Source organism: Bos mutus, chromosome 13, assembly GCF_027580195.1.
Source record: "Bos mutus isolate GX-2022 chromosome 13, NWIPB_WYAK_1.1, whole genome shotgun sequence".
Classification (NCBI taxonomy): domain Eukaryota; kingdom Metazoa; phylum Chordata; class Mammalia; order Artiodactyla; family Bovidae; genus Bos; species Bos mutus.
Genome location: NC_091629.1, coordinates 20211265 through 20225943, shown reverse-complemented (window position 1 = coordinate 20225943; position 14679 = coordinate 20211265). Strand labels below are relative to the sequence as shown.

Genomic DNA, 14679 nt, shown 5'->3' with positions numbered 1-14679 from the left:
CGCTTCTGTTTAAGTACTGTACTGTGAGACCTGAACACATTTTTGATGGACACATGCAGTTACCTTGCTCTGGGTCAAGGCCGATGAGGGAGGGTTTGCGACCAAAGCGTATGCTGAAGGACCTCCCAACTGAGGGAGTGGTCTTGGGGTAGGATACTTCCATGAGGTTGACGTGGCAGTTGGTGGGGCAAAAGTCCAGGCCACATAGTGGATGGGGTTCCAGGGGTGCTTGTTTGAAGGGTGGGCTGATCCTGCTCTTTAGCTGAGCTGCAAACTGAGAAAGGTGGGGGGAGGCATGGGGTTGTTACTTAGGGGTCTGGGAATTCTGGCACATCTCCTGTACCCACTTTATCCTAACCTAGGCCAGACATTCCAAAATTGAAAAAAATGCCAAGAAGTCCAAATGGAAAAGTAAATTCCCCTGCACTGTGCCTTTCACTGGACCCAGATTTCAAGGAAGTCCTGGAGGAATGTGAGGCCTCCAAGTACCTACCCACCTAGAGGTCTCCATTTCAGCTGCACCTGAGGTGTCCTGGGGGAACATCTCTCCCTGACCCAGCATCTGTGAGGTTCAAGTAAGGCTGCCTCCCCATTCCTGCAGAACTTGCACAGGCCTAGGCAGGGGACCCAGGCCAAGTTAACGAGAGCTCTCATCGTGTTCTATTTCTACTGGGGTTGCTAAGGCTAAAGCTACTGAGGACCATTTTATCACCACGTGAAAAGGACCTGCCTGAGAGCAAAACCAATAAGGAAAACAAAGTCAAGAGAAGGAGAGAGGTCCTGTTCTTGTAACAGTGTGATATCTGTTTGAGTGCTGGATACAACCATGCCTGAAGCTTACCTATGGACGTTTCAGTAATATAAACCAGTTAATTATCCTGTTTGTTTAAGCTAAGTTGGGTTGGGATTTGACATTTACAACTGAAACACCCCGAGTTGAGACCCTGTAGGGTGCAGGCACCTCCTGGTAGCAGGCGATCCTCTGGCCGATGCTCTCCAGCTTGGTGTCACAGATGTTGCGGAACTCAAAGTGGGACATGGTCCTCATGTTGCTGCTTAGGGCCATGAGCCGCCCACAGTTCTGCACGAAGACACTGTCATCGGCAGCAAAGGCCTCAAGGATCTGGAGAAATATCAACAGCTACTGAGTACTCACTGGGCACCTGGGAGAGTCTTAACGGGTTTATCTTGGGTGACTACTATACACCTTGTAATACACATGTGGGTCAGGTCTATTATTGGCCCACTTAAAGGATGAGTAAACTGAGTCTAGGAGATAAGAAGTCAGTCTCCTAAGCCCCACAGCTACCAAGTGGAGGGGCAGGGATTAGGACTGAGGTTCCCCAGGCTAACTCGGAGGACATGGGAGTCAGGCTGCGCCACCCCCTCAGGGCAGGGCCACAGCCAGCAAGACCTTGGCAGTGAGGCTGAAGCAGCCGCGGGGCTCCACGATCTTCTCCAGCACGTGGCACTTGACGCCCGCCGTGCTCACGTACTCGTACACAACGCCGTGCTCCAGATGCACGTTGTCCACTGTCAGGCTGACCAGAGGGCTGTCCTCGTGCTGGCTCGGCTGGGCGCCCAGGGACATCAGCGGGAAGGCTGGAAGCCAGAGGGACAGGTGACCCCGCGGAAGGGGCACCACCCCACACCAAGCCAGCCCCCGGACCCAGCACCGCGGACAGCCGATGTTAGACAGACGGGGACACTGAAATCTGTGCTGCAGCTCTCTTCACTTTTGCCAGCCCACTGTCGCTCACTTCTTATTCTAAAAGACTTTCCTTTTAGGAATCAAGCCTTGAGTCTCATTCACAGTCTCTGGGGCTCCGAAAAGGACTCATTTGCCATCCATACCCTCCCCCAGAGGCAAAGCCTGGCCATTCAGCATGTGTGATTTCCTCTATTCACAGTGACCGGTTCAGGAGCAAGCATGTGACCCAAGCTGAGCCCATGACAGGGAGATCTGCTTGGATCTACAAAGGGAAGGAGACATCCTCTTTTTCAACTGGATTTCAAGTTACCAGAGCCACTAGGTGGAGAAAAGAGCATGTGAGAGGGAAATCAACACAGAAGGAGCAGAGCTGAGACCTGGAGAAAATGAAGGTCTCCTCAGTATACGAAATGCTGGATCGAGCCAGACCTGAAGCTCATTAACCCTACTCAGCCTTTTTAGTTTGCTAAGCCAGTGTTTTTATGGAGCCCAGTTTCAGTCCAGATTAACAGGGTCCCAGAGAGACTGTGACTCCTTAGAAGTCACACAGCTAGGTAGCAATGTATCTAGGAAGAAAGGAGGCACTTTATGGCGTGAAGCAGTTTCCTTCCCACCTGCTCCAAAGAGTACTCTCAGCACACACAGTCACCCTTTCCCCCTCACTCTCCATGCTATGCCACCAATTATCAATTTTTTTGTTCTTTTTATCATTGTCTTGTTCCCCTCATGTCAGTGCCCTAAGTGCAGAGACCCCGTCTGCCTTGTTCACTCCTGTTTCCCCAGCTCCTTGAACATGACCTGGCACATAGTAGGTGCTTCTACTTATTGAATGGAAGTTTTGAAACCACCAGCTCTTCCCAGTGTGGTTTACCATCGTCATCACTGGGGTCACCCATGTGCTGGGGAAGGAGGCCCACAGCCCTTTGCTCTCAGAGGGGCAAAAACTGAGCTCAGAGCTGGCCTCCCGTCTCTCCCTCTTCCCATCGGCCTGTCTCCTTTAGGACCCCTCTTTCAGGCTGTGGGTGTTTCAGCAGCAGGGGAACAGCTCCCCGAGGGCAGGGATTATTTTGTTTTAATCCATACTGTATCCTCCGAATCTAGAACTGAGCCTGGCACATAGTAGGTGCGGACTAAATGCTTGGAGTTTGACTAATAGCTCCTCCTCTCCGGTCGCTTCTGTGCTCTGCTGGGCTGGGGGCAGGAGGAGACGTGGGAAGATCAGGGGCTTTCGATGCCTTGGTGTCTGACAGCTCTGGGCTCCTTGCTGGGGACTTTGGGGTCAACAAAGAAGCAGGGTTTACAGGGCTGGCCGGGGAGCTGTCTCCCTGAAACAAGCAAGTGAAGAGCCACAGATGGGATGCCGGCCTGCTGGCACCTTGATGAGAGCCCAGGGAGACGCCTTTCAGACTTGTGACCTCCAGAACAGTAACGCAGTAAACGCATGTGGTTTTAAACCACCAGGTTCCTCGTACTTCGTTACGGCAGCGATCAGAGACTCATACAGAAATTACAGCATCGAGAAGGACTGGATGCGACTGGGAGGAGTGTGGACACAGAGGGCCCGGACCCAAGGGCGTCTGTCTCACGGCCTGCCTGTCCCATTACCCGAGTTGAGCTGGTCTTCCTCTCCGGCCCCTTCGCCACTGGGGTCCTCGCCGGCGGCCTCCCGGGCCTCCTGCGCATCCTCGTGGGTGCGGTAGATCCACTGGTACAGGCCCTGTGTGGGGAGCAGAGTAAGAGGGGCGGCCGTGACTCCCGGAGCCCAGGTGCACGCTGTGCCGACTCCAAAGCTCAGGGCTTCAGCCTGTCGGCGACACCACCTTCAGAGAGCCCTCCCAGACTTCACTCTGGTAACTTCTGAGGGATCTCCAGCCATACTCGGCCCTCAGCGTCCACAGTCTATGCTCCTCACAGAAGCCAGGGAAGGGGGAGCACTGAAAACGTAAGTCAGCTTCATGGGAGCAGGAAGCTTGTCTCTCCTGTGGCCCCAGGGTCTAGAAACACGCCAGGCAGACAGCAGGTGTGCAGGAAATGCTTATTAAATAAACCAGTGAATCACTGTCCACAGAACCCTGGGTCCCCAACCCAAACATAACATCAATTTCTTATCATCAATGTGACTAGTTGTCCAACGTGCCTACGTGGTAAGAAAAGAGGGTCTTATCACACCCATTTCACAACTGTAGAAACTGAGGCCGTGAGGTTCAGGGAAGCAGAAGGGTCCCGGAGCTCAGGCCCAGCTCAGCCCTCAGGTCTGCAGCCCCACCCCACCCAAAACCCTGTGGTGCCTGCAGGCTTTTCCCCAGAGAAGGGAGGGTGCCCTCAGCCTCCACCCCAGTGAGCAGGGCTTCTCTGATCCCCTCGGCTGCCAGGCGGCTCACCAGGGCCTCTTCTTGGCGGCTCCGGAATGCCTGGAAGTGCTCCAGGACCTCTGAGGCTCTGTCATTCGTCACGTTGTTGCCATTGACCTTCAGGATGCACTGGCCGGCACAGAGCCCTGCAGCCGCAGCCTCGGAGCCTAAGGGGGACAGGAGCGCTTGAGGCTGGATGCCAGGCGATCGCTGGATCCCAGCGATGGAGGCTGGGGCGGTATCAGGCAAGGGCGAGTAACCAGATGCACCTGTCCCTCACCCCACACCAAATGCCACCTCCATCCTCCCACCTCACAGCCACTCTCCACCCCACGCCAGTGGGCAGGACAGGCACTGTCATTCCCATTTGGCAAAAGAAGAGACTGAGGCTCAGAGAAGTCGCAGTAAGCCCAAGGTCACATGGCAAGGGAGGCTGGCCTTGAACCCACGCACATTTCACTCCAGAGCTTTGTCTCCTTCGCATGTGTGCTTGCTACTCACTTCAGTCGTGTCCAGCTCTTTGCGACCCCATGGACTATAGCCCGCCAGGCTCCTCTGTCCATGGGATTCCCCAGGCAAGAATACTGGAGTGGGTGGCCATGCCCTCCTCCAGGGGATCTTCCTGACTCAGAGATCGAACCTGCGGCTCCTGCAGCTCCTGCACTGCAGGTGGATTCTTTACCACTGAGCCACCAGGGAAGCCCTCTTCTCCTTTAAGTCCCACAACAACCCCATGATTATGGAGCCAGGATCAGCCCCATTTTGCAGATACAGAAACACAGGCTCAGAGAGGCGAAGTGGCTCTCTCAAGTCACGTGTCTAGAAGAAGCCAGGTTCCAAACCCAGGTCTACCAGGCTCCAAGGGCATGTTCTCTCAGCTGTCCCGTCATTCTCAAACTGCCACATTCCTGCCTGGCAATAAGGAGCTGGAGCCGAAGAAACACTGCTGTGTTTGGAGTGAATGTGCATTTTCTCACTTTCCCACAGTCCTCCCCACTCCCTAGTGCTTCCTTTCAGCTCCCCACGTGTAGCTGCCCAACCCCCACAAGCACGCATATTTACAAGCCTTGGCTTCCAGCAAAGAAGGGAAGTGCTAACTGTGGGCTAAGAGGCACAGGCCTGGAGGTAAGTGTTTGGGCGGGCGCCTCTGAATTCCTTCCACACACACAACAGACTGGCCTCCCAAAGCCCCACTCCACGTCCCTTGGGCTCCCACTTACCTCTGCCCACTGCGTAGACGTACGGCGGGGCTGCTCCACGGATCTGAAAGCACAGCGCCTCTGGACGGTCGGGGAGTTTGACAATCCTGCACCGAACAGAAGCTGCCATAAGGTACAGCAGTGCCTCTCCGGAAAGAAAGCCCAGGGGGCCACCAGGGGAGCCCCTGCCTCCCAGGCTTTTGGGAAATCCAGCCCCGGACAGCAGCAGCACCAGGCTTTCCAAATGCATGGAGAAACCTCACTCGATCAGACTGCACAGAGCAGGGCCTTTGATTCATCAGAACCAGCCAGCCCACCCTCAGAAAGTCAGTCCATGCACCCTCCTAACCCTGCACTATCATTCTCTGGGTGAGAAGAAGCCTTGTGGCCACCAGACCAGCACCTTGGTGAGTGCATATTTTATGTAATAATCACTTACTTGGAGGGTGACAAGTGACCCCCAGCACATCTGGGTGCTGACTCCAGAAAAACGTCCACATGTCCCCCAGAGATCATGATTTGAAAGCCCAGACGACCCAGCCACTCTGTGGGTGGATCACCAGGGCAGAATGCCCAGCCCCTGCCCAAGGTCATTATTAATCCAGGGGCTTCAATGTAGCCATCGGCTTCCCTGTCTAAGGCATGTCCTCCACCTTAGGCCTTGGATTGTCCCTACCTGCCATAAAAAGCCGTCTTGGGAGCCTGTTCTCAAACCCCAGGTATTTCTGGAACTTGAAGCGGGCATGTTCCACCATGGTGATTTCTCCCACTTCTACATACTAACCAAACCATCAATCATGTCCCCAAAACTGACAAGCCTTTGAACTGAAAGAATGCTATTTAAAACTTTCTATCACTCCCATCAACAGAAAACCAGGAGCATCTGCCTTAAATAGAAGAGAGAAGTGAAAAGCAAATGTGCAGGATTTAAAATAGAAAATGCTCCTCCCGGTGCCTCTATCTGGTACGCGACCACTTCTCACCATGCCCACCGCGGCTGGGCTGGCCCAGCCAGCAGCCTCCTCTCCAGGCTTCCTGCTTCCACCCTCCCCACCCCCCAACCCCTAACAATCTAGTCTCCACCTGCAGCCAGAGAGATGCTGTGTTACCCTATGTCAGATCACGCCACCCCTCTGCTCAGAACCTTCCGGTAGCTCCATGCTCCTTACTGTGGGCACAGGTCCCACAGGGCCTGGCCTCTACTGTCTGACCGACCTCAGTGCCCACCCTGTTCCAGCCCCATCAGCTTCCTCACTGTTGCTCAAACACAGCAGCCCCAGTGCCACCCTGGGGGCCTCTGCACTCACTGTTTCCTCTGCCAGCAACCCCCCTCCTCCAGATGTCCCCCTGACTCCCTCCCTTACCCCCCTTCAGGTCTTCACCTCCGTTCTCAGGGGCATCTCCCTGACCAGCACTCCTCCACACAGCACATCTCCTGTCCCAGCTTTATAATGGGTTGGGTAAATATTTGTCTGGATTTTTCTATAAGATGTGATGCAAAAACCCAAATGATTTATGGCCAACCCAACATATTGGTCCACACTCACTACCTCCTGGTACGTCTCTCCCTTTTCTGCTTTGACTTTGTCCGTCTCCTGCTCTAGCCTCCAAACAGACTGAGATCTGTGAGCGCAGAAATGGATCTGTGCAGACGGGGCTGCATCCCCTGAGCCTAAAACGCCAGCAGGCACACAGCAGACACCCAGTAAGCACTGTCAGAGCCATCTGACAGTGAGCCAACTGAACAGAGCCAGCAGCACCTTGTCACGTGTCTGCAGGAGGACCCGCCAGCCGCGGGGACCTGGATTAGCCAGGCACCCCCCCCCACCACCACCACCCCTGGGACCCGGGCAACTCCTCATCCCGAGAGGAAGGCCACCAGACACCCTGCCCCTGGCGACACTCACTCTTTGGCCTTGGTGGCTACCAGGAGGCGCAGCGGGCGGCGGGAGCAGAAAGACTGGTTGAGAATGGACTCCACCTCAGCCAAGGGCCGCAGGAACACCAGATCCTCGTTGATGGAGAAGATCTTCCTCCCCACCTGCAGGCCGGCCATCTGGGCGGGGGCGGGTGGTGAGGGAGACGAGCACACCAGGTTAACTGACCCCCTCTCCTCCTCACTAAGGAGGCGCTCAATTCAGGGGCACAGAGTCACCAGCCCCAGGGACCAAGTAGGACCCGAGTGAGACTCCCCCTGGGGCAACCCCGCTGCCCTCTGTGGTAAACAGTGAGGTGGGCTGGTGAGACCCATGTGGGCCAAGGAGCTGTGAAGGGAGGCCTGTGGGGGCCGCTAACAGCAAAGACATCTTCCCTGAGAAGAAGCTTCCAGTCCGCCCCTCCTTCCTGCCCGGCTCTGCAAGGACACGAGGCATGGACCTGGGGTGGCCACCTTGGGACCACGAGGCCTTGGCCAGCAAAAGTGAAGCGATGTCAACCCTGAACCAAGACTTATAACCACCTCCTTCTGAGCTGCTTACATCAAAGAAAACAGAAGCCCTGGGGCTCCAGCCACTGTCAAGCCCAGCCTGCGGCTACTATACGCAGCCAAACGCCTTCCTGATTGCTATGAGGAAGCAAGCAGAGCCCCCTGAAAAAAGTGGCCAGCACCTCTCTCCCAGCCATCTGCACACCCCTGACAACAGCTGAGAGGCCCTGGGGCTGAAGCCTTGGCCTCCCTCCTCTAGACCTCAAATCCATCTCGGAGCAGCAAACCAAACCTGCCTTACTCAAGCGGCTGACAGTTAGTTTTTCTATAATCAGCTGATTTAGAGCCCCCAGTGGGGATTTTTTTTTGGGGGGTTGGCCCCTGCACGGCCAGCAGGGGGAGCTGGTGGTCCACGCTGGGAGGGCAACCTGGATCCCGGGGGCTCCATCACTGGTTCCCAGAGACCCAGACTCAGTATCCCCAGGAGGACAAGGAGCCAGGAGGAACCACTGCCATTCCAGGGATTTCTGAGCTGGAGGAGGGCCCCACTCTCCTGTCCGCATGCAGCCCAGGGGCCGGGGTGGCCCCTCTGAGCCGCCTCACCTCCGCCAGTGAGCCCCTCTGGACCGACTTCACCACCACAGCCTTGTTCTTCTCCTCGATGTCGAAGCCGTAGTCTTCCTCCTGGGGCAGGATCTGGGGGTTCGAGGCAGGAGAGGCAGTGAGACTGGGAGGGGGGCCTGGAGCCTGCCCCAGCTTGGCCCACACCGGCGTGGGTTGGAGGGGACTGGGACCCAGCTGGCTCCTCATGTCCCAGATCTTCTTAGGGTGGGGCTGGGAGTGGGGTGACCACGTATTCATTTAGCTTTCTTGGCCTGTCTCCCCTTTCCTCCTCCCAACCTGAGGACAGAGCCTCCTTATTTATTATGCCCCACTGTCTCCCCATCTGCTGTCATACTGCAGGTGCTCAGTAACAGCCTACTGCCTTAATGAAATAAATCAGACCCCAAAGTGTCCTGCCACCAAGAACTTAGGGACAGGAAGGGGGTTTAGGGAGGAGCCGTCCCTCCCCATCGCAGGATGACAAGAAGGTTTGGGGGGGGTCCGTGGTAGCGGGGATATAGGGAAATGCATTTATTTCCTCAGTACATATTTTGCTGAGCTGCTATTATATGGGCCAGGTACTACACTGTTTTGGAAACAGCACCAAAAAAGACAAACAGTTCCTGCCCTCGTGTATAGCTGCCTGTCTAGTAGGAGAGACAGACTACAAACAAAGAAATACAGAATGTGGTGCCCAGGGGTGTATGTACTTTGAATTAAAATAAAGCACTTAAAGGGATAGAATGCAGCACAGAAGCAGGGCCAGGGGAGGGGACATCTGTGCTGAGACCTGAATGAAATGAGGAACAGAAGTTTATAGAGTGGAGAAAAGTGCTCCCGGCAGAGGGCACAGCAGGTGCCAGGGCCCTGAGTCAGGCCCCAGAGTACTGGAGGGTAAATGGAAGATCTGAGTGGCTGCGCTAAGTGGGCCGAGGAGCGGGGAACACAGGAGAGGAAGGAAAAGGGACAGGGAGGTTTTGTCCCAAGTGTGGTGTGGAGCGCTTGAGGGCTCTGTGGCGGGAGAAATGGGAACTGAAACAGCAGCCCCCTTAAGTACGATAGGAGAGACGTGAACAGAGCCGCCTGCATGTCAGGCAGGCTTCAGCCCCAACTCTGGCTTATGCCAAGAGACCCAACCTCTCCGAGCCCGTCTCCCTGTTGCCTGCTGTGGGCCAGGCCTCAAGGTGGAGGCTGAGGCTCAACCAGGAGGCACAGAAACGGGATGGGCTAGGCTGGTAAAAAACCTGACCAGGCTGGTGAATGTCCTACCTTAACTGCAAGGCTAATTGCAGCAACTGAACAAGGGCTCTGGCCCAGAAGACCCAAGGCTTTGGTATGAGAGGGGTCATTTCAGGAGGCCATCCTCCCTGCAAAGGCTAGGCTAGGGGTGGGGTGGACAAGAGGAGAGGGGAAGAAAAAGAAAGGGAGCCCAGCGAGCCCAGTCTCATCTGTCAGGAGGGTGGCCTGGCCAGGAAAGTAGCCTGGCATCTGGGCGGTGCTGCCAGGCACCGCCTAAAATCCCCCCTTACTTCTGGGCACCCCAAGGTGAGCCCAACTTCTCCAGCCACAACCTGAAGGTTGCCCAGTTCCCAGGCCTGCAGGCAGGTCTGGGAAGGAAGATGCAGCGAGCTCAGCTCTGCTCCTACCAGCAGGCGCTTGGCCAGGATGTTCTCCACCAGCTTGAAGTCATTGCGAAGCTGTTTGTTCTTGCTGCTGGTTCCCTCCATCTCCTCGTCTGCGTGGAAGCGGAAGTACTGGGACTCATCCTTGAACTCGCTCTTCTCCAGCACTGCAAACCCACAGACACGGGGTCAGGCTCACACGGGGAGCCTTCAGTGGTATCTGCCGACTGGCAGCCACAGGCCAGGACCAGCCCCTGGACAAGCTTGGGTTGGCCAGCATGGTGTTCTAGTAAGTAAAGTCCTGTGCCAAAACTAACATATTAGGATAGTTCACATAAAAGCCTGACTTTCTGACTCATGAAAATTCTGAACTCATCCCACCTGCTTATATAAAGGCATGTTACAAAGCCATGTAAGGTACAAAGCTGTGGAACCACAGCCGAAGTAAAGAACCGGTGGAAGAGAACAGCTATCACATAAGAGGCCACTGTTTTATGGGAACTTAGCATATGATGGATGACAAACAACCACATGGAGTATTCCACAGATGGTACAGGGAAAACTGATGTACTTACGGGGAAAAAAAAAAATCCGATCCCTACCTCACACCATATATAACAATAAATCCTGTTGAATCAAAGGCCTAAATAAGAATAGGAAAACTAAAGCTCACCAAACAAAATGCAGGCAAGTGTCTTTGTCTTAAAACAGAAAAGGAGTTCATATACAAGGACCACCCCCCGCCCGACCCCAAAAAAGCAGTATGATAAAATTAAGGACTTCCATTCAATAGCAAGGCCATAGGCAGGCCACAGATTCAAAATTAACCGTCTGGTCTAAAATCAACAAAGGAGAAATCTCTAGACTATACGGGAAACTCCAACAAACCAACCAGAGAAAGCTGGGAAACTCAAAGATAAATGGGTAAAGGATATAAATAGGTAATTAACAAATGGGAAAACCTAAGAGAGTGGTGAGTGCCAAGTACACAGAAAGGAACTCACCCTCACTAATAATCAGAAACAGACCTCAGTGAGACCCTGTAGACCAGGGGATGGTACACTCAGCCTCTGTCGGCCAAATGTGGCTCATTCCCGCTTTTTATGAATAAAGTTTTATTGGAACCAGTCACACCCATTTGTTTATATATTGTCTGGGGCTGCTCTGGGGTCACAGTGACAAAGTTAAATAATTGCAAAAGACTACGTTCCACAAAACCTGAGACATGTACTATCCGGGTCCTTACAGAAAAAGTCTTCAGACCTCTAAGACTAGGCAGGAAAGTGAGTAAAAAGAACCAGTAACAGGGGCTTCCCTGGTGGTCCAGTGGTTAAGACTCTGCGATTCCACTGCAGGGGATGTGAGTCTGATCCCTGGTCAGGGAACTAAGATCCCACATGCTGTGTGACCGAAAAATATTAAAACAAAAACAGAAAAAAAACTGGTAACAATCAGCATGTGATATGGGCCCTGTGCATTACAATTTAACTAAATACCTTCTAGTCCAGAGCACACCAGGAATACAGGCTTAAGATCACTTTGCAGACAAAGGAGGACCTGCTGTGCCCCTTTTAAAGACAGGCAGTCTAAGGCCCAGAAGAGCTAAATAAACTGCCCAAGACCACAGAGCCCAGGCTCCTCCTCTTCATCATACTGCCCGGCCTGGCCTGACAGATGGGCACAGGGACAAATTCCAGAAGGGGAGACGTCGAGGCAGTCATCTGAGGTCAGTGGGCCCGGGAAAGAAGGACAAGCAGCTGCCTTAGCTTCAGGCCTCTCTGAAAGCCTCTGATGACATGAAAAGCATCAAGAGGCCTTCCCTTCTGCCTCCTTCCCTGCCCGGGACACTAGCTGTTTGTGAGCATGGCTCTCAGACCACCTCTATTACCTCCTTGGAAAGAACAGATGCTCAAATTGCTGCTTTCCCCAGAGCTGGGAGCCAGGCCCCAGGAGGCCAGCTGGCTTCCCCTCCACTGTAAACACGAGGCTATGAGTCTCGGGGAGAGGGAGGAGGAGACACCGAGCTGTGTCTTGTGTCTGAGCTGAAATATCTGGGGAAACAGCTGGAACCCCAGAGTCCAGGAGCTCGGCCAGGTGAGGGCCGACCACTCCCAACTTCCAGTCACAGCCACTGGCCAGGCTTCGTGAGACACGGGCACAGACCATCACTGAAAGCCTTGGTGAGTTCCCACCGCCCCCAACCTCAAGGCCGTTTAGCCTCTCTGAGCCTCAGTTTCCTCATCTGTAGGGGTAACAACCAACGTCCCTGAGCGGCCGCAAAGATTAAATCACAAGCCTCAGTTTCCTTGTCTGCACCTACAGCGAGGGGGCTGGACCACTGCCTCTGGGCCCCTCCCCAGGGACACCCCAGGGCCCCGCAAGCCCAGGTCAGACACCCCGGGAGGCGCCAGGCAGGCCCCACCACGCCCTCCACCCAGCACCCTAACCTGCATTTTGCAGCGGCCGCCACCCTAGGATTGGCCGTTTCCTCTTTTAGCTTGGTCTGGAGTTCGTGGCAGGCAGAGGGGACCAAGGGTGGCACCCTGCAATTTCTCTCCCTGAGCACCCCCCAGGGTGTCGGTGCTGCCCGGGGTCACCCCCATCAGAAGGTCCTCAGACAGCCGCCTTCCTGAAATAGCCCTGGGGTGGACCCTTAATTACTCTCACCCACAAATGAGAGGTTCTGTTCAGCTGACGGGAGGGAGGGATGGGCTTGGAAAGATCCCTGCAGGGAACAGAGTGGGTTTCAGGAATGACCCGGGCTGCCCTGGCTGGGCCCAACCTGCCCCCCTCAGCTGTGGAGTGAGCCCCAACGCCCCAGAGCTGTCAGAATGCTGAGCTCAGATGGGGAGGGAAAGATGGGAGAACTGAGGCTGAGAGGAGAGGGCTTTGCTGTCAGCAAGCTGAGTTGGGCCCAGAACCAGGCCTGCTGGCTTCAAGGCAGGGGCCAAACCTGATGGCCTTTCATCTCACAGGGCAAAGGGACAGCAAATCCAGCTCTTGGACCAACTGTAGAAAGCTGTGGCCCCCAGTTTGTTTTTCTAAATAAAGTTTTATTGGCTAAACGTCACACCCACTTGTTTATGCATCCCCTGTAGCTGCTTTCAGACTATGGGGGCAGAGCTGGGCTGTGGCAGAGACCGTGCGGCCTACAAGAACTAAGACATTTACTCTCTGGCCCTCTACAGGCAGAGTTTGCCAACCTCTGAGCTGGTGCACAGAGCAGACGCTGGGAGGATTTCTGGCTGCTCCTCTCCCCAGCGTGGCTTCAGCTTATTTCACAGTTGTGTGACTCACTCACACACACACACACACACACAGACACACACACACGAGGGCAGGACTTGTATTTCTTGTTCACCTCTGGTCCCCAGAGCCTAACATGGTGCCCACAGGCAAAAGACACGCTATAGATGAACAAAGACAGAGGGGAGGTGTGGACTCAGCCTCACGGGGACAGGGCAGTCCCGGGAAGGAAAGGGAATCGAGCTGGTCCAGAGCGGGAGGCAGGAGAGGACCTCTCCAAGCTGGTCGGGGGGCCTCGCTGCAGAGGCCAGAGCTGAGCAGAAACACTGGTAAGTCAGGGGACGAGGCAGGGAGGGAGGGGCCCCTGGATGAGGGAAACACTGCGTGTGACAAGGCCCTGAGGTTGTTCTGGATACCAGAGAAAGGCTCTTTGCTGGTGGGACGGGGGGGGGAGCGGGGGGGGAGAGGCTAAAATCCACTCATCCTAAAAAAGTGGGAACTTGGGGGCTCCCCCGGGACCAGAAGGAACTTCGGGGCTCCCCCAGCCACAGAGCTCACTGGTGGCCTGTAACGCCAACCTGCCTGGGTCCAAATCCCAGCCCCTCCTTGAGCAACTGTCCTAACTGCCTGGGCTTCTGGTCCTCGTTTATACACGGGCATGTTTTCCATACCAACATCAAAGGACCAGCACAAAGATTAAACTAATCACTACATGCAGAGTTCTTAGGGGAGGCCGGGCCCAGGGTATAATCTCTCTGTTATCTTAAAGCGGTGTCAGTGGCACCATTTCTCCCTCCCCGGAACCATCTCACACCATCCACCTGCCTCCCCTCTGACACGCTTCTCCCTGCGGGAGAAGGAGGGACGTGTCTGAGGGGCGAGGCCCCACCTGGCTTCCTCCCTCTCACACTCACAGCCCGGCCATCCTCTGTCCCCACAAGCCCCTCTCCTCCCCTCCCAGGAGGCCCACGGACCAGGCCCACCTCGCCCAGCCTCGCTGCCCACCCTGGGAGGCCATCTCCCATCCAGGAGTAAAGTCTTGGGAAGCCCATGGATTTGATCAGCCACCTCGGTCCCCACGGGACACCTGAAGTGGTCTCCCCATCGGTGCAGAACTGGGGGTGGAGGAGGAGGGGAATGCATGAGCTGGCCCAAAGCCACAGCAGTCCATAGGCCCACACCCACTGCCTTGCTGGGCAGCCGCCAGCCTGCCACTTGCTGTCTCTGGGCCTGTTTCCCCTCGCTGAAACATGTACCAGGGACCAGGGTCCCTGCCAGCAATTCTGTCTCAGGACAGACCCCCACCCCACCCCACCCCACCCCCTGGGGAGGCTGGGCTGAGCGGAGGGCTGGATTACCGTGATGCATGAAACCATTGTTACACAGGCCCACGCCAAGCGCCACGGCCTCCTCACGTGTCTGGCAATCACCCTGGAACAGAACAAGAAGGGGAAGGTGTTAGGTGGACCTGGCCCAAGGCGCTGAGCCAGGTGGACAAAGAGCCCATTGCCACCCCAGGAAG

At 55.3% G+C, this 14679-nt stretch overlaps 1 protein-coding gene across 1 annotated transcript in view; it reads right to left on the bottom strand.

Annotated features, from left to right (window-relative positions):
* The window catches only part of PREX1 (phosphatidylinositol-3,4,5-trisphosphate dependent Rac exchange factor 1), a 181481-nt gene that overhangs the window by 21520 nt on the left and 145282 nt on the right, over window positions 1-14679 (bottom strand). Inside the window, exons 15-24 of the mRNA XM_070381077.1 lie at window positions 14516-14588; window positions 9936-10078; window positions 8290-8382; window positions 7169-7317; window positions 5283-5368; window positions 4093-4229; window positions 3317-3428; window positions 1415-1602; window positions 962-1123; window positions 64-274 (exon numbers count right to left, since the gene is read on the bottom strand). Coding sequence (XP_070237178.1) covers window positions 64-274; window positions 962-1123; window positions 1415-1602; window positions 3317-3428; window positions 4093-4229; window positions 5283-5368; window positions 7169-7317; window positions 8290-8382; window positions 9936-10078; window positions 14516-14588 — 1354 coding nt within the window. The remainder of the gene's footprint in view (window positions 1-63; window positions 275-961; window positions 1124-1414; window positions 1603-3316; window positions 3429-4092; window positions 4230-5282; window positions 5369-7168; window positions 7318-8289; window positions 8383-9935; window positions 10079-14515; window positions 14589-14679) is intronic.